The sequence below is a fragment of the Aethina tumida genome, chromosome 1 (assembly GCF_024364675.1).
Source record: "Aethina tumida isolate Nest 87 chromosome 1, icAetTumi1.1, whole genome shotgun sequence".
In the NCBI taxonomy this organism is placed as follows: Eukaryota; Metazoa; Arthropoda; class Insecta; order Coleoptera; family Nitidulidae; genus Aethina; species Aethina tumida.
The window spans coordinates 16,056,790-16,077,715 of record NC_065435.1 but is presented as its reverse complement, the minus strand read 5'-3'; the positions used below and the strand labels follow the sequence as shown (position 1 = coordinate 16,077,715).

Here is a 20,926-nt window from a genome sequence, read left to right as displayed (position 1 = left end):
AATAGAACTGATACAAATTGATTATGGATTTTCTTAAAGCATGCTTCTACGCTTCTACGATTTTGATTTTAGGATCACATAGATATAAAATGATATTATAATTGATATTTTTTCAGTGTAAATAAATCTTACCTGTCGATAAAAATGAGATTTATGGATGATAAGTAGGAAAATTTTCCAATATTTTCGGGGTTATTGGCCACTAAAATTTAAAATTTAACTCACTTACACCGAAGAACGGTGTAATAACATTTAATATTCATGAACAATCTTTTTTGTGAAAAAATTTCAGCCCGAAAGAAAGTGACGACAATCACCATAGTTTTAGCATTTCTCCACACAAATTATTTTCTAATATTTATACATTTTTTAGAACAATTTTTCATTTTCTAATAATTTATTTTATTATTTTCAACGCTGTATAAATATTTTTTCCTTACAATTATCATTGTCTAAATAAGTCCATGTCATATTTTAGTTGACTAAATATTTTTTATGAAGACATCACTCAAATCACCTTGGGAGATGAAAGTAATATTTCACAGGGATTGAAGTCACCCCATGTGGTCTGCAATATATCTTGTGGAAGCTCACTGATCTATACGAAAAATACATATTTTCAAAACAACGTTTTAATCAAATTTTGAATGTATTTTACAAAAATACAACTTTCAATTACAATAAAACATGAAATATGATTAATTTTATTGTATATCATTAACTTGCCAAATTAGGAATGTGAAGAAAAATCTATGAATGTAAATTAATTTATTAATTACTTAAAATGTTCCCCTTACACTTTTTGATAATAAATTGAAATTCTGGTGTCACATTTCTAAAGATTGTTGCTGTAAAGAGATACCAGAAAAGGGGACTTTTTAGATATTTAAAATATGCGAAATTATAAATAAACACTAAATTATAATGAGATACATTTAATACATAATAATGGACATTAAAGGTTGTATTTAATATTTTTGACACAAAATGTGAACTGTATTAATATAATAAAAGCAATTTAATATCTGCACGAAGGTGACGGTTAAATTTTAATAATTCGATTAAATATAGTCAAATCATAAACATACTTAAATGAAGTGTCAAATAAATTAATCAAGCATAAAATCAACTCAACTTTATAAGTATACAGTCGAGTATAAAATAACATGGTAGAGAAATGTGCACCTGCTCTGTATAATAATTATACTTAAATATAAATTTGACGTAAATTAATGTGATTATGTTTACAATAAATTAATTTACCAGAGTCGGAGAAGCACATACCCCACTATGTACATAAATTTTATTAAAAATAAAAGTAATTACAACTCATTTAATACTTATTTATTAAATTATGAGCCCACAGGAAGTGATACGTTCAGTAGAAGAGTACGTGTGAATAATTGCACTAAACAGTTTCACCGTTATAAATTATGTAGCGGGCACATGACACATTCTTATTGCACCAAACAGTGAAACTGAGATTAATTGCCAAAGGTTTTACTAAAATAATGTTTGTAATTTCAAATTACTGAATATTGTTATGGTGCTGTTGTGTACATATTAATTTACGAGGGCTTTTACTGAATACTTGCTTTAAAATACTAATATTAATGCCACTGTAGAATTTCTAAATATTTTGTCTGGATTTAAAATTATTATGACATTAAAATTTACTGTTTAAAAACAGTTGTTTCATACAACATTAATTGTCGAATTTTACCAGAAATACAACATGTTATTCAGAAATTTTAGGGTGGTTTATATTTTTTTGAGGTAAATATGTTTATTACAGACTTGTAGAAAATTTTTATTGTTTGTCAAAAATAAATAAATAAACAATATAATAAATAATATAAAAAAGTATATAAAACAAATTAATTAATTAAAAAAATAAATAAATAAAGAAGAGAGTGTTTTATCTACAATTAAAATACTCAATACTAGTTTAGTAATTCAATTTGAATGAATAATATCCCAAAATAATCATATAAGATTGTTTCCTATATTGTCTATTTTTAAGAACAAAAAAATTTACCAACAACCATTATATTAATAATAGTATTCAAAATCCAATATATAGGAAGAAGCTCCTCTTAGAGTAAGTTTTTAATAAACTTAACTCAAAAAAATACTTTAATATAAGATATTTTTTAAATTTACTATGATATATATTAAATTTAAGTTATTAATGAAGAAATTCGCAGAAAAACAATAGTAAAAAATCCAATGTTTGATGAATATACAATTGTTTATGTTTAAAAATAGTTGTTTTATACAACAACATTAACCAGAAATACAACATGTTATTCAGAAATTTTAGGGTGGTTTATATATTTTTTTTTGAGGTAAATATGTTTATTACATACTTGTAGAAAATTTTTATCGTTTGTCAAATATAAATAAATAAACAATATAATAAATAATATCAAAAAGTATATAAAACAAATTAATTAATTAAATAAATAAATAAATAAATAGAGAAGAGGGTGTTTTATCTACAATTAAAATACTCTAAATAAAGTTAAAAATAAGAAAGTTTAGTAACTCAATTTGAACGAATGATATCCCAAAATAAACATATAAGATTGTTTCCTATATTGTCTATTTTTAATAACAAAAAAATTTCCCAACAACCATTATATTAATATTAGTATCCAAAATACAATATATAGGAAGAAGCTCCTATTAGAGTAAGTTTTTAATAAACTTAACTCAAAATAATGTTTTAATATAAGATATTTTTTAAATTTACTATGATATATATTAAATTTAAATTATTAATGAAAAAATTCGCAGAAAAACAATAGTAAAAAAAATCCAATGTTTGATGAATATACAATTGTTTATGTTTAAAAACAGTTATTTTATACAACAACATTAATTGTCGAATTTTACCAGAAATACAACATGTTATTCGGAAATTTTAGGGTGCTTTATATTTTTTTGAGGTAAATATGTTTATTACATACTTGTAGAAAATTTTTATCGTTTGTCAAAAATAAATAAATAAACAATATAATAAATAATATAAAAAAGTATATAAATCAAATTAATTAATTAAAAAAATAAATAAATAAATAAATAAAGAAGAGGGTGTTTTATCTACAATTAAAATACTCTAAATAAAGTTAAAAATAAGAAAGTTTAGTAACTCAATTTGAACGAATAATATCCCAAAATAACCACATAAGATTGTTTCCTATATTGTCTATTTTTAATAACAAAAAAAATTTCCCAACAACCATTATATTAATATTAGTATCCAAAATACAATATATAGGAAGAAGCTCCTCTTAGAGTAAGTTTTTGATAAACTTAACTCAAAATAATGTTTTAAAATAAGATATTTTTTAAATTTACTATGATATATATTAAATTTAAGTTATTAATGAAGAAATTCGCAGTAAAACAGTAGTAAAAAAATCCAATGTTTGATGAATCTACAATTGTTTATGTTTAAAAACAGTTATTTCATACAACATTAATTGTCGAATTTACCAGAAATACAACATGTTATTCAGAAATTTTAGGGTGGTTTATATTTTTTGTGGTAATTATGTTTATTACATACTTGTAGAAAATTTTTATCGTTTGTCAAAAATAAATAAATAAACAATATAATAAATAATATAAAAAATTATATAAATCAAATTAATTAATTAAAAAAATAAATAAATAAAAAAGAGGATGTTTTATCTACAATTAAAATACTCTAAATAAAGTTAAAAATAAGAAAGTTTAGTAACTCAATTTGAATGAATAATATCCCAAAATAATCATATAAGATTGTTTCCTATATTGTCTATTTTTAAGAACAAAAAAAATTCCCTACAACCATTATATTAATATTAGTATCGAAAATCCAATATATAGGAAGAAGCTCCTCTTAGAGTAAGTTTTTAATAAACTTAATTCAAAAAATTGTTTTAATATAAGATATTTTTTAAATTTACTATGATAAATATTAAATTTAAGTTATTAAAGAATAAATTCGCAATAAAACAATAGTAAAAAATCCAATGTTTGATGAATCTACAATTGAAGGTGTTTCCAAATATTTGCGGCGGAATTTAATCAGTGGACGAAGCGTTATTCGGCTATTTGTGACCACTTGAAACCGACATATTGGAATGGGACAACCAGTTGCATGATTATGCAAATAACTTTCAGTTGACTCGAAAACAGTGGCCGCACGATATAACACAAAAATTTCGCACTGCAACCAAAAATAATTTTCTCTTTGGAATTGCATCTCCCGGTCCGCAATTAATTTTAATTGGTTCTACACCGAGCAAACTAGTCCTGGACATCAGCATTGCAAATAAATGGCAATTTCGTGCGTTAAATCGTGGATTCTTAAATTCAATTATCGAAAGTAGATGCGACAGTGAATCTTATTTTGCAGTATCTTATTAAATGCATCCGCTGTCGTGTGTGTACCGCAACTGCTCAGCTTTTATTTACGTCTACATTTTGATAAATAAATTTCCTATATTAGATTTTGAAACATATTATTTTAATTTATAATGTGGAGATGTTTTATGTGTTAATTAGCGTGTATAAGGAATATATTCACTTGTATACACTTGATGCTCGAACATAATTTGAGTGTAAAATTTACGTGTATATACAAGGTATCTATCTAATCTATGTTTGATGTTTTAATGTGACGTGATTTATGCTATATTGATTGATAGTAGTAGTAATTCTACCGGGAACACACCAGTGCGACATTAGTTCATATTAAGCTTCAATTTGAAATTACTACAATCACAAATTCTGTGGCAATTGGAAAACATTTACTTTTACAGTTACTATTTTATTCCCACTAAAATTTTATTTGTATAATTTGAATTTAAAAAAGGTCAAAATATTGAAAAAAAAACTATAGCTAAATTTTATATATGTTTATAAATATTATGGTAGAAACGTATACGTTAAAAAATTAAGAAAGTGAAATCTGAAATTCCAATTTGAAGTGGTATAAATAAATTATAAAATACGCTAGAAAATCTCCTTTGGGGAATTAAACGATCATTACGACGTTTTAGACAGCTGGAAGCATCACATTTACTGCAGTTTCCCCAATATATTTTAGTTTACTTGGCAAAACGACTGGAAAACAATTCTTGCAGCAGGATTTGACATTTTGTTGTTCTCTTAGGAAATTTAAATGTTTACCATGGCGCCACTTCACTAAAAATCTGTCAAAACAAAAAAATATTTGTATATGTATAAGTTTAATCACATCAACTAGTTTTTTTAGATTTACAAGACTTTCACGTATGATAAAATGATATTTTTGAAATACTTGAACAGAGAACAATTGTTACAAATGCATTTATACACTGCTTTATTGAATTTTAACATGCATTAAAATTTCATTCGTAACGTCAAAACGTTGTCACGATATTTCGAGTAATAAATGACATGAGCGTGAGAAAAATCTCGATCACAAAAAGGGTTCTAGAAATTATTTCGTGTATTTTATTTACGTTCGGGATGTTATGTCACATAATAGCTAGCAATATATTTTTTAAATGTGAAACGTGATATTTTTGACAATACTAATAAAAAAAACATGCTTATTAAAATAAACTTCTTGCAGTTTTTTGTGTTTTGGTGGTGGCGACATATTTTTTAAAGCAGCAGTAAAATTACGTATACAACATGTGTATGTGTAATTAAAATCTCGAGTGTGCTTCCTAGATGTGCTAATTTTTTTATATACATATTCGAATTAATGGGCAAACTACCTTGAATACAGATTTTAATAACTCTATCGATTATCTATTTTGGGTCCCTTAAAAAAAACTTCGAAGTTTCAAGACTAAAATGGCTATTTCTGGAGCGAATAATTAGTTTTAACGAACTAATCATGTTCATTTGGTTCTCATTAACGATCAATGAAACACCAAATATTGTTTCCTTTTCGGGTGACCGCATTTCTTGGTTTAGAGCCAGTTTTTTGGAGGATTTATGGAGAAATTTACAAATTGGCCAGAAACAGACTGTAATATTTAATTTACTTTATTTAATCTATCTTTATTTTATTTTATTTTATTTTATTTTATTTTATTTTATTTTATTTTATTTTATTTTATTTTATTTTATTTTATTTTATTTTATTTTATTTTATTTTATTTTATTTTATTTTATTTTATTTTATTTTATTTTATTTTATTTTATTTTATTTTATTTTATTTTATTTTATTTTATTTTATTTTATTTTATTTTATTTTATTTTATTTTATTTTATTTTATTTTATTTTATTTTATTTTATTTTATTTTATTTTATTTTATTTTAATTTTATTTTAATTTTATTTTATTTTATTTTATTTTATTTTATTTTATTTTATTTTATTTTATTTTATTTTATTTTATTTTATTTTATTTTATTTTATTTTATTTTATTTTATTTTATTTTATTTTATTTTATTTTATTTTATTTTATTTTATTTTATTTTATTTTATTTTATTTTATTTTATTTTATTTTATGTTATTTTATTTTATTTTATTTTATTTTATTTTATTTTATTTTATTTTATTTTATTTTATTTTATTTTATTTTATTTTATTTTATTTTATTTTATTTTATTTTATTTTATTTTATTTTATTTTATTTTATTTTATTTTATTTTATTTTATTTTATTTTATTTTATTTTATTTTATTTTATTTTATTTATTTTATTTTATTTTATTTTATTTTATTTTATTTTATTTTATTTTATTTTATTTTATTTTATTTTATTTTATTTTATTTTTATTTTATATATTTGATTTACTTTATTTTATTTAATTTATGTGGTTTATTAGACTGTCAAGCCAAAGTACTTAAATTAAAAAAAAAAACAAAACTACAATTCCAGGTTTTTTCACATTTAGTTGAATTTTTATGCCACCTTGATTTTCTTATAATAATTCATATAGAATATCGATATTTGTTAAGTAAAAATAAATAATATGCATATAATAAAATTTACAAAACTCAAATTTTGAAATCTTTAAATTAATAAATAAATAAATTTCATCTATTAGCTTGTAATATTTTAATTTTCTTCAAAAATAAAACATGAAATAAAACTTCACATATCCTCTAATAATATGAAGGTCAAGGTAATTCGTTAGTTCTTTTATTAAACAATATAATCAACCAACAAAATATTTCGAAGTTATCCTGAAAATATTCCTGTAAAAGTTTTAAAAACTTGAAGTAAACTTTTTCATCAACAACAATGTAACAAATAGTATTTTACTAACATCATAAGAACTATTTTGTTGAATTATGTTGTGAACAAAATCCTTTAAGCCAGACTCTTTTTGTGTATTGACAAAAGCATGTTTTATCAGAAATGATATAATAATATTTTGGTTATTTTTTTAAAATTAACTTTACAAACAGTATTAATAAAAATCTGATAAACAAAATTGAAACATTTATAAATTTTTAATTGTAAAAAAGTATAAGCAGGTCTAAGTTTTTTTACTACTTTCATGTAATAATATTTGAGTTCAATCACCATAAAAAACAATTGGTCGAATTTTCTTATCAAACGTTTTAATGTAAATCCTTAAAAGCTGTGCACTCAACACTAAAATAGCTCAATATCAAACGGTAGCCTGCCAATTGCTAGATTTGTAGGTTTGATCCTTATTCGGCTGAAAGCACAATTTTCTTAATCTGTTTTAATTGGTTAGAGAAAGAAAACGGAAGGAAAAAGAAATTAAAATTGCTACGGCCAATAGACCTACTTATCATTCTTTCTAATTTTATAACCAGTTAATCAAAGTTTCAGGATGATTTTTTTAATAGTCTACTTTTCAATAAAAAGACAATTGTTTTTGTTACAGGATGCTTCATACTCCCATTTTATTAGTAGAAGTCGGTATAATGTTATTACTAACCATAAACATAAACAATGTAGTAGTATAGTAGTAGTAGAAGATAATAGGTAATAAAATTATAATATCTCTTAAAAATGTGGTTAATTAGCTCTGACGATATAAATTCTTTGACAAAAAAGAGTCACCCTAACGGGAAACCGCACAAAATACGATGCTAGAGAACATGCATCCAAATAAAAAATCTTAATAAATTTCCATACATTAAAATTAAAAAAAAAAAAACGTATGGAAATGTGAGATTGAAGAGAAGAGGAGGCAGTCAAGTGAACTAAGTTGAAACCGTATCTCATACAGGCCAGGCGGAAAGCAACTAAAACTCTATATTACATGTAAGTATCAGACTTTTCCAATAATTTGCCTAGGATAGGCAAAAAAGAAAAACAGAATAACAAATCAAACAACAATATAAAAAATTTATTTTGGTCTTTGTACTTGGCATATTACTAGTTGCCTTTTATAGTGATGGTCAGAGTACAAAATTTAAAATTGAACATTTTATAAGATATCTCATAAAAGGATTTAATTCAAATTTTGTCCAACCAGAATAAAAAACATATTTCAAAATTCTGTAATTTTGTTTTCTTTTTTGTCATACATCTTAAAAACGACGAAGATATTACATATTAATCTGATTTCGTTGATCAAAGAAATACCACATTCAAATATATTTAAGTTTTGTGCCACTTTTTAACAATAAATACTCTTATTACTAAGAATTTATTTTTTATTTCTCGAGCCACCGCTATGTGTAAAAATACCATAAATAATAATAAGAATAAAAAAACATATTTCAATATTTCTTATTCTTTTTATCACACATTTTAAAAACGACGAAGATATTATTTAAACGAACATATTAGTCTAATTTGGTTGACCAAAGAAATACCACATTCAAATATATTTAAGTTTCAAGCACTATTTAACAATAAATACACGGATTACTAAGAATTTATTCTTTATTTCTCGAGCCATCGCTATGTTCAAAAATACCATAAATAATACAATATTAAACAAGGTAACTTCGTGATAAAATGAACATCAAAATCCGGAGCAATTAAGTAAAAATTTAAACTTTTTAATTGAATATTACATGCAGATTACATGAAGTATCATACTTTTCCCATAATTTGACTAGAATAGATAAAAAAGAAAAACAGAATAACAAATTAAACAACAACATGAAACATTTATTTTGGTCTTTCAACTTGGTATATACTAGTTGCCTTTCTATAGTGATGGTCAAAGAAAAGTACAAAATTTAAAATTAAACATTTTGTAAGATTTTCATTAAAGGATTTAATTTAAACTTTGTCCAATCAGAATAAAAAATATTTTTTATTTTTTTGTTTTCCTTTTTTGTCATACATCTTAAAAACGACGAAGATATTACTTTAAACGTACTTATTAGCCTGATTTCGTTGACCAAAGAAATACCACATTCAAATATATTTACGTTTTGTGCCACTATTTGACAATAAATACTCTTATTACTAAGAATCTATTCTTTAATTTAAAAATTTTAATTGAATGCTGCTTGCAGATTACATGTAAGTATCACACTTTTCCTATAATTTGCCTAGAATAGATAAAAAATACAAACAGAATAACAAATTAAAAAACAATGTGAAACATTTATTTTGGTCTTTGAACTTGGTATATTACTAATTGCCTTTTTATAGTGGTGGTAAGAGAAAAGTACAAATTTAAAACTAAACATTTTGTAAGGATTTAATACAAATTTTATCCAACCAGAATAAAAAAACATATTTCAATATTCTGTAGTTTTGTTTCCCTTTTTTGTCATACACCTTAAAAACCACGAAGATATTACTTTAAACGTACATATTAGTTTCGTTGACCAAAGAAATACCATAATCAAATATATTTACGTTTTGTGCCACTATTTAATAGTAAATACTCTTATTTGTGTAAAAATACCACAAATAATACAATACTATTAAACAAACTAACTTCGAGATAAAATGCACATAAAAATCCGGAGCAAATAGCTAAAAATTAAAATTTTTAAATTGAATGCTGCTTACATTCCATACAACATAATTACATAAAAAATTAATTCGCCCCGTTAAATCACACTCGGTACATAACACGTCTGAACCTTCCCGCCACCCAATCCGGAATATTCAATGTAGATTTGCATTTTCTGAATACCTTCAAAGTCGTCTGAAACCAAGAATCTCACTAATTGTGTGATCCTGATTATTGCATTCGTTAGCGGAACGACATTCGTTTGCACTACACTAGGGTGAAGTGTCGATTCGAGAAAAAAAACGCAATTCAGTGTCGTGTTTTCAATTTACGTCGTTCACAGAAAGTATTTAAATGCTTCTATTGATCTTCGCATTGACAAGCTGTTGAATTTCTAAAACTACTTATTTAATTTGAGGTTCCGAACCACGTTTTAATAGTCAATTTGCTATATTTATACTTGAATTTGTTTATTGCATGTTATTTTGTGTAAATAAAAAAAAATTAATTGAACGACATTTTTAATTTGCTTTCCTTGAAGAGGAATTTTAATATTGGAATTCATAATACAATTCGACATTGAAACCCCCCGACCATGCAGATGATTTTGACCTCCAGCCTCTCCAACCTTAATTACTTTACACAAAACTTATGGCGTTAAGTAGAATTTTCTAAACCTCTCCTCCAATTTGTATTTCTTAAGTACCTGAACCAAAGCACTTTGCATTGATTTCAAAGACCTGTAGATTTTAATTAAGTTTCAGTATGCGTTTGAAGGTCAGTGTTCTTCTACTTATGAGAAATCTTATAACTTCTAAATGATTTATTAAATTTATGACAGATTTTTTAATGAAAGGAATACTTAACACATCTTTAAAGTTTTGTGAAATTAATTTCTTTCATATTTATAAATCAAAATATAAATATTTTAAATTGTAAATATATATGGCAAATATTAGAATGTCACGTATTTATTTATTTATAATAGCTTAATTTAATTAAATTCTATTACATTTCATTCATCCTCCATTTAATATAACAAGTTTCATCGTGTGTCCATTTCTCCTTCTATTTTTTTAATTGAATGAAATTATTACGTTACAAAGGTGATTAAATTACGCATTCAATGGTGCTCAATTCAATCGAATGAAAAATAGCCGAGTTACACTTGATGAAAGTTCAAATTCCATCCAATCAATTGAATGAAAAATACAGTAGTAAATTCATGTACTAGTTTTTTCTTCTTTTTAACATAATATTTCAATTTTTAGCCGATATTGGTTTAGTGGAGTTCGATTAAAAATGTGAAATATAATCTCGATTGGCGTCGCCAATAGTTCTGGGACACAAAACACAAATGTACTATTAACTGGGCGAATGCTCAAAATAAAAAAAAAATAAGTCAAAGCTATACACTGAAAACTAGAATTATAAAATCGGTGACAAACTGTGAAGGAATGTTTTTTTGATCAATCTTTAATAGAAATGAAACTATTAAAAAGAGACCGGACCTCCCAACTCGACGATGGTTGATGTGTCCTGGAATGTCACCACCACCTCGGGGAACGGGTACTCCGAAGGGTGTTCTACCCACGAGGAAGTGGACACCATATCCAAGGAGGTCACCAGGACCTGTGAGAGCAGGTTCTCTGAAGAATGTCCCACCCACGAGGAGGTGGACAGCGTCTTCAAGGGGGACACCACATTATACGTGCACAAAACCGGATGCGTGAGGGATAGCTTCTTTGGTTTTCCCTAGTTTGATTGAATTGTTTGTCCTAATAATATTACTTGTGTGAGAATTTTAATAGTCATTTATCCGAATTCAGGGACTTATTAGTTGAATATTAATCCCTGCAGATATACTTATACTGATAAAATTGATAGACACAGAGAAATATTTAATAACAACTGAATTGAAAACAAAAGCCCAAGAGACAATATGTGTAAAAAACTCTGTAACTATTACAGTATACGAGTATTATGGACGTTAAAGTCCATGGAATGGAATTAGATGCGACCGAAGAAAACAGACTTTACGTTATAGCTTTAAAAACGATTAAAAATATAATACAGTATTTATGTTTTTGAACTAAAAACACCTGAGACCGTTGTTAAAAATTCACCTAATAAATTGAAAAAGGTGTATGTGAAGAAAACATGCAACAAAATATAAGTCACCATAAATAATTGAAAAAAAAAATAATTTCCCATCCTCTCTCTATACTTTATATACTCAGTGGTATATAAAAAAGAACAGAATTTGTGAAGGGAAATCTTCGAAGGAAACACAAACTGAGTACGATAAGGAAAAAGTTCCCTTGTAAATCACTGATTAACAATTGCATGAATGATCACACTTCTTGGACATTATAATGGTGAAAACCGCTTGACAATTTTTTAGATTTATTGAATGACATACATATTAAAAATCGAATAAATCAAATTGCTAGTCCTGTAACAACTTATCCCAAAAATTCTATTTTTATTCTTTAATATTCAAACGTCGTTTTCTTGATAGTATAAAGCTCTTTGCCTCTAAGGTACGGAGATATAAAACTGACTTTAGTAAAATGTTCTTATTACATGATTTGCATGAACATGAAAAATCGAATGAGAATCAGAATTTCTACCTAAGAACTTATTTCTTTTAAAATACTTAGTATTTAATATGCCCCATTAAAAATATACCAATACTTTGTCTCCTTGTAATCATCGTACGATTTGCAATTTATTTAATTATTTTCTAATTTAGACTTTACTTAATAGCAACAAATAACATCATTATTAATAAATAAATAATCTTAGATTCAAATTTTAATAATACCTAATTGCGTTACTTGAAAGCTTTGACTTATAACAATTTTAACTTGACATTTATAACAGATACCATTTTTTAATTGTCTACTATGAGATGTAAAATAGAGAAAAATGAATGTATGGGATTTTATTGCAAACCGGTGTACGCATCTCAACTTCCAATAGCGGAATGTAATTTCAACATAATCAACTAAAATTTTGATTTTAATTTAAATATACTATACTATATATACTATATTTTAATTTAAAACACTGCCTATTGTTCAAAAGTATGAAATATTCTTTAAATAATAAAAATATCGAATATTATATAATATTATTTCTGTTTCATTTTATACTGTTGGGTATATTTATATAAAATAGTTTTTTTTTAAATACACGCATATTCGTCCTTTTTGTTGTTGTGTTTAGTTGTACGAAGATGGTGAAAAAATGGGTGACGGTCGAAAATTGTTCTCAATCAATCTGCGTCAGGTTCTGGAATCTTGTGTTTCGTATGATTGTTGGTCTACGATTGGTTAGAGAGGGCTTAGTGTTGCTCAAATTTAAGAGAAAATTAGTGGTAATTTTCATTGTGAGATATTATACATTAGGCTTTGGTATGTCAACTTGGTTGGTAGACAACTGTTGACGGAGTTAGCTTGTATCCTTTGTATTAGTGCCAGTTATACTAGGCATTGTCTGAAGAATAGAACAGCTTCGCACAGAATATAATCTCACAGTTACGAAATGTCAGCATCACTTATTCTGTAAACCTTGGTAGCTGTAATCAGAGATCAAAGACGAGACATACGTGGCGTCAATTATGATGAGCCTTAATTGAGAAGCCAGATTATTGGTTAATGATTGAATGTATAAAACGTGACGTTGTAATTAGACAAGAATGAAAGGTAAACGATTATGTTAAGTTCATAATTATCATTAGAGATCCCAACGGTGTGTTAACGGTTATCATATCGTAAGACTATTTTTAATTAAATTTCTTAGTATACACTCCTGGCTGATGAAATTCCATTCTGAATTGTGGTGTTACCATTCAAAATATAAAATACATATACATGGTGATCTATTTTAAAATGTTATTGAATTAATTAAACTTTTGACCTCTAATTATTGCAAATGCACGACAATTACTCTAATAACAATTATTACTTTTAGAATAGTCATTTTAGACTGCATAAAGAGTGGGTAATTTGAATTAAAATATATTAATCAAAAAATTCTTTCAGGAAGTGAAGTTCAGCGCACTCTATTTTTGCAATTATGAACTGAAAGTCTTTATAAAATGTAAACTTTTTTGCTGTGTATTCTGTTAAAAGAGAAATCCACAAAAGTAACTTCTTTATAGTTGATTGTACAGGATTACTTATTCTAAATCTTGAAATGGAAACTTAATTATTGTTTTTATTGATATTTACTATACAAGATAAATTCATTATTAATTTTAACGAGTGTATTATGTATTATATCTAACCGATATAAGAAAATATATTTAGAATATAAAATCATGTTCATCGTGCTTCATTATGGTGGACGGCTTTAAAAGCAAACTTGGATTAATTGTGACCATGTAGTGGTACACTTTGTCAAGATTATTGGGATTAGGATTACATTGAACTAGAGCTTTCTCTCCAGGATATATTCCATGTAGTATGCCAGATTTCACGGAACAATTACAGGCGGGATCATAATTTAATTTAACAGGTGTATTATAACTACGAAGAAAAAAATACTTGTCTCTTCATCATGTCATCTATCTAAACTTCTTAACCACGCCAATTATTTTTTAACATTTTCGAAGAATTTGTTATATATTTTATAATGTCTAAAGAACTATATCTTGTAATTATTTTTTGAATATGAAAAAATTTAAATATTTAAATATTAACTTCATCATACAGGATGTCTGTACAGAATTCTATCACAAATTCTCGAGGTGAAAATAGATCGATTTGCCTTTTGTTACAGGAGTACAAAAATTGATAATTTCGGAGAGTACGTGAAAGTTAATAGTTTATTTTAATTATTTTTATGGATTTTTTCAAATATATAGGTCACTTCTAGGATGGAATGTTATTAATTTAATACTTTCGGAATAATTTGCAGTGAAGGAAATTTAAGGGTTTTCATAAAACAATAAAAGAGCTTCAATTTTAATAAATATATTAAATCAAAATTCCACTGGTTAACCAACAAATAAAACAAAATATTGTTAAAATATTAAAAAACTTACATCAGTTTGCTTCAGTCAGGTACTGATTTATATGAACATAATTTAAAACAAAATTAAAACTTTATTAACAACAAAGGGGCAGTGACAACAATTTACGTTGCAGTGGAGTACCTCCTTAGCAGGCTCAGGAAATACTACTTTACAACATAAATTTGGGTCGTCGAAATTAATAATTTTGTGAATTGTGAACAAAACATAATTTCTACATTCAATGACTAAAATACATCTTCGTCAAACCCAGGGAAATCGGTGTCTGCGGTTGATGTAGACGGTTTAGGAGAGTAAGCCTGCTTGCTCAACGGACTAATATTTCGTGATCTCGAACTACTCGCAGTCTTCTTTGAAGAGCATGGTGAATTTCTGTCAAATCTATCCGGCGATAAACTTTTACAACTATCGGAAGATATTGATCTCCGATAATGAGATCGTGAGTCACGACTAGAAGTGGAATCGATACTGTAGGGCGACGAGTTACGACTTTTCGAATTCGACCTGCACCTCGACCTCGATCTGGATCGGCTTTTCGATCTGGATCTCGATTTTAAGCTGGATCTGGACCTGGATCTCAAACGAGATCTGGATCTTGACCTTGATCTAGACCTGGACCTGAATCTGGACCTACTTTTGCTACGCCTTCTGTTATTTAAATGAGAACTCGAACTGTCTTGGTCATCTATGTTACCAGGGAGTCTTTTAGTTTTGCGTTTCTTTTGCTTTTTCATGCTGTGTGCTATAACCCTCTTTTGGTGATCTAGTTGTGGGAATAAATCTGAAAAATAACAAAATAATTAGGTACTATTGGTGTGGAAAAAAATGTGACATACCATGGGAGATTTCCAATGCTTTCTTGGCGGCCTTCATTTCTGCCTGTTGTATGCTATGACCAGTTTCGTGTGCAAGACGTTTGCCTCTAAAATAGACCGCCACAGTGTACAATCGAGTATTCGTTGGACCCTTGCATTCAATAACCCTAGAAAATATTGAGGTGAAGTAAAATGTTAAAAAAAGTTCGTTTTTTTTTACTTGTAAACAGGAATATCTGGTTCCCCACCATCCATGGTTCTAAGAGTGAGACAACACTGTTGAAGCTTTGATTTAGGATCATTCCAATCTTGTTTCACTATAAATTCTTGAAGTCTTGGGAACAGTGTAACTTTACAGAAAGCCTCGCAATGTTCAATTCCCTTGTCCACATATAAGGCACCAATGAAAGCTTCCAATAAATCTGCCCTATCCTTGGTTTTCAACTCGACTTTGGGGTTGTGATAAACTGCATAGTTGGTCATTGCAATTTCATCACAAACGACAGCTTGTGTCCTATTATTCACTAGGGAACTTCTCAACAGCTAAAATTATTTCATTAATAATATATTGATTGTTTTAATATGATGTACAATCTTACAGATAAATGTCCTTCATGATGTTCAGGAAAGTACTTGTACAAATAGTCGGATGCGATTAGCTGCAAGACTGTATCACCCAAGAACTCCAATCTTTGATTCGAACCCATGGTCAAATTTGTGTACCCAATACTTCTATCTGTGAAAGCTCTGGCCAATAGTCGAATATGTGTGAATTCTACACCAAGTGACTTCTCAAATTCAGTTAACTTTTGTAAAAATTGAAATTTAGGTATCCACTGTCTGTCTCCCTGTGGTTCTTGCTCTTGCAAAGGATGTAAGGGTAGTTGAACCCAAGTGTCCAGTATTTGTTTATCTTCCTTAAAGAGTGTTCCCGAAAATACCCTGTCTACCACCTACGTTAAAATAAAATAATAGATATTTTAAGGTAATTAAAAAAGGATGGATAAACTACCTCTATCCCTCCATCTAAATACAAAGCTCCCATAAACGCTTCAAAGCAGTTAGCCATAGCGTGTCGCAGCTCCAAATCGTGACACAAATCGGACCCGTGAGCGTACAACATAAATTGGTCCAAATCGAGTTTCCGTGCCAGCACGGCCAAATGCTGATTCTGTACGATTGCAGCTCTGTAAGTTGCCAAACCTCCTTCTTCAAGATCAGGAAACGTAAAGAAAAGGTGAATCGACGACAAAAATTCTACCACCGCGTCGCCCAAGAACTCCAACCGTTCATTGTGGCCAATGTTCGATTCAGTTTCTTTCTGTTTCCCGAACCTGGACATAATATTGATGAGCGTGTTAATGCCTGCAAGTTAAACGACCGTTTAGATGTTGTGTGTTTAATGAATTTGCTTATAAAGTACCTCTTTTCCTTGTGTTCATGTAATGGATCCTTCGATCTCCGTACTCAGGTTGTCGGATGCCGCAATTGGTCAGACTGTTACGTGCATGATCTGGATTTGTGCCGAAATTCTCCCTGTACGATGGATGCGTCAATGCCAGCTGAAGAAGACTTCTATTGTTGAATTTATAGTTAATAGTTGCTTCCAGAACGTCCAAGGCATGATGAAATCTCAAATGACAAACTAAAACTGGTATCAACATGGCATGTTGTATAATATCACACATAATTCCAGTGCGATAAAATCCCTCCGAAGATATGTCGACTGTGACATCTCGTTTCATTTTACCCTGAGTCCTCATTTCTTGTAGTTTATTCTCTTTAGCTTCAAGCTTCCTTTTGTCATCGAAGGACGGTTTGGACATATTTGCCAGCAGGTGTCTAAATTTCACGTAATCTCGCCAGGCTTTTTGATAACTAAAAGAATACTTTTTATTTTTTATTCTGTTCTGGTTCATAATGATAAATAAACTTACTCAGGATTTCCTGCATAACTTAATTGAGGTGGTCTAATTCCGAAATGCACGATTTCAGGAAATTGATAATTTCCTGGTTTCTGTTGGTCTAAATTCCTGTCTAGCTGATCTACTCTAACTGAGCATGGCTTTTTGCCAGGATAAGTCACAACCATTCCCTAAAATTTACTTATGCTCAATTTGTCCTGATTGATTTAAATAAAAATTACACTATGGTGAAGGGTACAAATATTTAATAAATTTCATTTTGCAACCAGTGCATGTAAGCTTTTTAAAGTAAAATAAATATAATTCACCAACCTTAACTTCATCTGCAAAGCTTTGCCACTCATATTGACTCATATTAACCATGTCCTCCAACTGATCCTTTCTTATTAGTGGCACAGATTTTTCAATCAAATACTTGAGTACCTCATTCATGGACAATATTTCTTTACCATTATCTGGCAATTCACGTACGAAGCGCGGCATGAAGTGGAACTGCGAACATCCATCTTTATCACCATGACCTTTAAAATCTAGATCAACAAGTTCTAAGATTTCAGTGAAAAGATACTCATCTGAAAAAGATATACAATGACAATAATATTATCGGGCATTGGTGGAACTATTATTTATATTTTGAGTTATGGGATGTAATTGTTAAGAAGTACTAATAAACACAGGACTAAACATCGACGTCTAACATTATCCCTGGTTTTTTAACATGCACATGCAATACGACTTATTATAAAAAAGGATCATTCGTTGAAAGCTTCATGTAAAAAAAGAAATAAGCAAAATTGTATATAATAGATCTATCTATACAACAACACTTGTTTTCAAGTTTTAGCATGAAGTCTATGATCCTTGGTACTTACGAAAAAGGTCTAATTCCTGGATGGTGAAGTTTTCTGGCAGCTTCTCTTCAATGTAAAATATGGTGTACTCAATATTAAATCGGATAACCTTACAGGTAGGTAATTTAACTAAAGGAAAATGAGAAAACATCGAAAATCCCTCAAAAATAAACTCGTGTTCGTCATGTTGAATAATAGTGGGCGTTTTAATAAGAAAATTTGTTGGTGGGGAAATTGTAATTCGATAATGATACAATTTATCCGCGTTATTTGAATTGAGATCGCATTTCACTTGAGTCTTCTCGCCGGGATAGATTCCATGTCTGATGCCAGACTTCCTCGACTTCATCGAACATCTGCAAAGTGGTCCGTCGTTCATTTCACCGGGATCGTTGTACCTGTGAATAGTTTTCTCAATTGTGGTGCGACCAATTTCGTTTCCTTACGTACCACATTTCCGGATGAAGTCGGTCGGGGTGCTTCTGTTTCCTCTCCAGCTCCTCCATGGTGTAGTCCTCCTCGTCCGTCAGGTCTTCCTCGCTAGAACTATCTGAGGAGCTATGCACCTCACCTAAGATACAAAAAATCAATCAAGGTGTTACAGACAAGGCGCATTTCTTACTTTTATGTGTACATAATTTGGCTCTATTTTTCCTGGGTGGTGGAATGTACTCGGGTTTGTTCTTGTTAGCGTTAGCCCTTCTATTAATTAATTTCGTTTTAAATTGTTCACAAAGTTGCAATAATTTGGGTGTTCCCTTTATAATTTTCGGATTATCGTCATCACGTTTGTAATGTAAATCTGCCGGAGTGGTCCTCGTCCAAATATCCTTTTCCTTCTCCAGAAGGTCGTCCTGTTTAGCTAATTCTTCTAATTTAGTGGTTATTTCTTCTCTGGTCGCACAATAATCCTTGCGATAATTGCACAACAGAATGTCCCTTTCAGATTTCTCTTTGGCATCTCTTCTTGCACTAGGTTTGTTTGCATTATTACTGGGAATATATTTATCAAATCTAGTTCTAGCAAAAGGTACTTTTTTACCATTGCTAATAACTGGTGTGCTGTACTGCTTTTTATAATTAGGTCTCCTATCATCCCTGGTTGGTGATCGACTTCTTTCTCTGTATGGCCTTTCATATCTTCCATTTTGATCACTTATTATTGGTCTAAAAATCAATCAATGAAGAACCACTTAACTAGAGTTTTTTTTGTTAACTCAAAGTGTTCCTAATTTAGGAAGAAGTTATCTACATTTGTTTTAGCAACACCCACCACATTACAGTTAAAAGGAAATAAAATATAAATGATTCAAAAATTACTTTGTGTAGGTGTGTGTAGCGAAAATTATTTGATACAAAATTAGGAGATTGCAGTTATTATTTCTACATAAGTTAATACCAGCCTATTTTCAATTTTAATATAAATAAATATAAAGAAATTACTAAACTAAATGTTTTCGACACATTTAAGTATTTTGAGTTCGATATATTATTTTTATATTATCAGTTAACAGTTTATTGTGAAAACCCCTTTAGTTACAATATTATAACATAACTGCTTTGTACTCACCTAAAGGTCTCCTTTGAATTTTGTTGAGTCGATGTGGAACAATATCCATTCTGCGGCATCCTGTATGAATGTAGGTCTTTCGAAAACTGGTTATCATAATTCTGATGTTGAACCGGGTTACTATTAGAGTTATATTGTATGCCCATTTGTGGGGGTGCTCGTGGTGGCACTGTTATATTAGGTGGGGGCACACTGAAGTCAGGTGGTGGTATATACGAATTGAATGCCCCATAAGAGTTAAATTGTGAGTTAGGTACATTCTGATGCATCCATTCATTCCACTGGGGTTGCGGCGGTGGCGGAACATTGAATTGTTGATATTGCGGGTTTGCATTGTAATGATTGTAATTCATGTTATTGTTATAATAGTAATAAGAGTCAGCCATCCTGGATTGTTGAAATTCTATATCCTAATTATGTAAATACTACCTACAGACCGTTGAGAACGGTCGAATTGCCGCCTGCCATGAATATTAGCTAAGAAAAATGTGAAAACACTGCGCAGGCCATTGGTATTCTAGGATTTGGAATCAATCCCTTGAATAATTGAAAACAATACATGGAGGAACCGAGATCACAGACACAGGCTATCAGATCACAGATACTCAACATCGATTTAGTTTAAAATAAACAAATTAGTAGTTAAACAACATGGAAAAGCCCCCATCAAATACATTCCATGCAAAACCCAGTCGATAATTTTGCACGCTAGGCACAGAAACGCTTGCGTACCATCGTTGCCAAATTGCACAAGACACAGGGCGTTCTGTGGTCATTCGCTGACATACAGATTCAAATGCTCCCAGATAAATCCACAGACTGG

At 28.6% G+C, this 20,926-nt stretch overlaps 2 protein-coding genes across 2 annotated transcripts in view; one reads left to right on the top strand and one right to left on the bottom strand.

Annotated features, from left to right (window-relative positions):
- Window positions 1–7,797, top strand: part of LOC109596146 (organic cation transporter protein-like) — a 282,887-nt gene extending 275,090 nt beyond the window's left edge. Inside the window, exon 5 of the transcript XR_007547074.1 lies at window positions 7,788–7,797. The gene's annotated coding sequence lies outside the window, so the exon portion shown is untranslated. The remainder of the gene's footprint in view (window positions 1–7,787) is intronic.
- A 7,070-nt stretch (window positions 7,798–14,867) lies between these two features.
- LOC109604324 (ribonuclease 3) lies at window positions 14,868–20,783 on the bottom strand. Its single transcript, XM_020020876.2, has 12 exons — window positions 20,104–20,783; window positions 19,156–19,700; window positions 18,984–19,104; window positions 18,555–18,931; window positions 17,995–18,254; window positions 17,695–17,852; window positions 17,181–17,635; window positions 16,770–17,122; window positions 16,357–16,710; window positions 15,978–16,300; window positions 15,779–15,924; window positions 14,868–15,723 (listed from the first exon to the last, which is right to left on the bottom strand). The coding sequence occupies exons 1-12, from the start codon at window positions 20,487–20,489 to the stop codon at window positions 15,170–15,172; spliced, it is 4,032 nt and encodes a 1,343-aa protein (XP_019876435.2). The 5' UTR covers window positions 20,490–20,783; the 3' UTR covers window positions 14,868–15,169.
- Between the last annotated feature and the right edge of the window lie 143 nt (window positions 20,784–20,926).

Coding starts and splice junctions, on each gene's coding strand:
- LOC109604324 (XM_020020876.2), bottom strand. CDS start 20,489: ATGGCTGACTCTTATTACTATTATAACAATAACATGAATTACAATCAT. Junction 16,711..16,769: donor ATTTAGATGGAGGGATAGAG/GTAGTTTATCCA, acceptor ATTTTAACGTAG/GTGGTAGACAGGGTATTTTC. Junction 16,301..16,356: donor ATCATGAAGGACATTTATCT/GTAAGATTGTAC, acceptor AAATAATTTTAG/CTGTTGAGAAGTTCCCTAGT.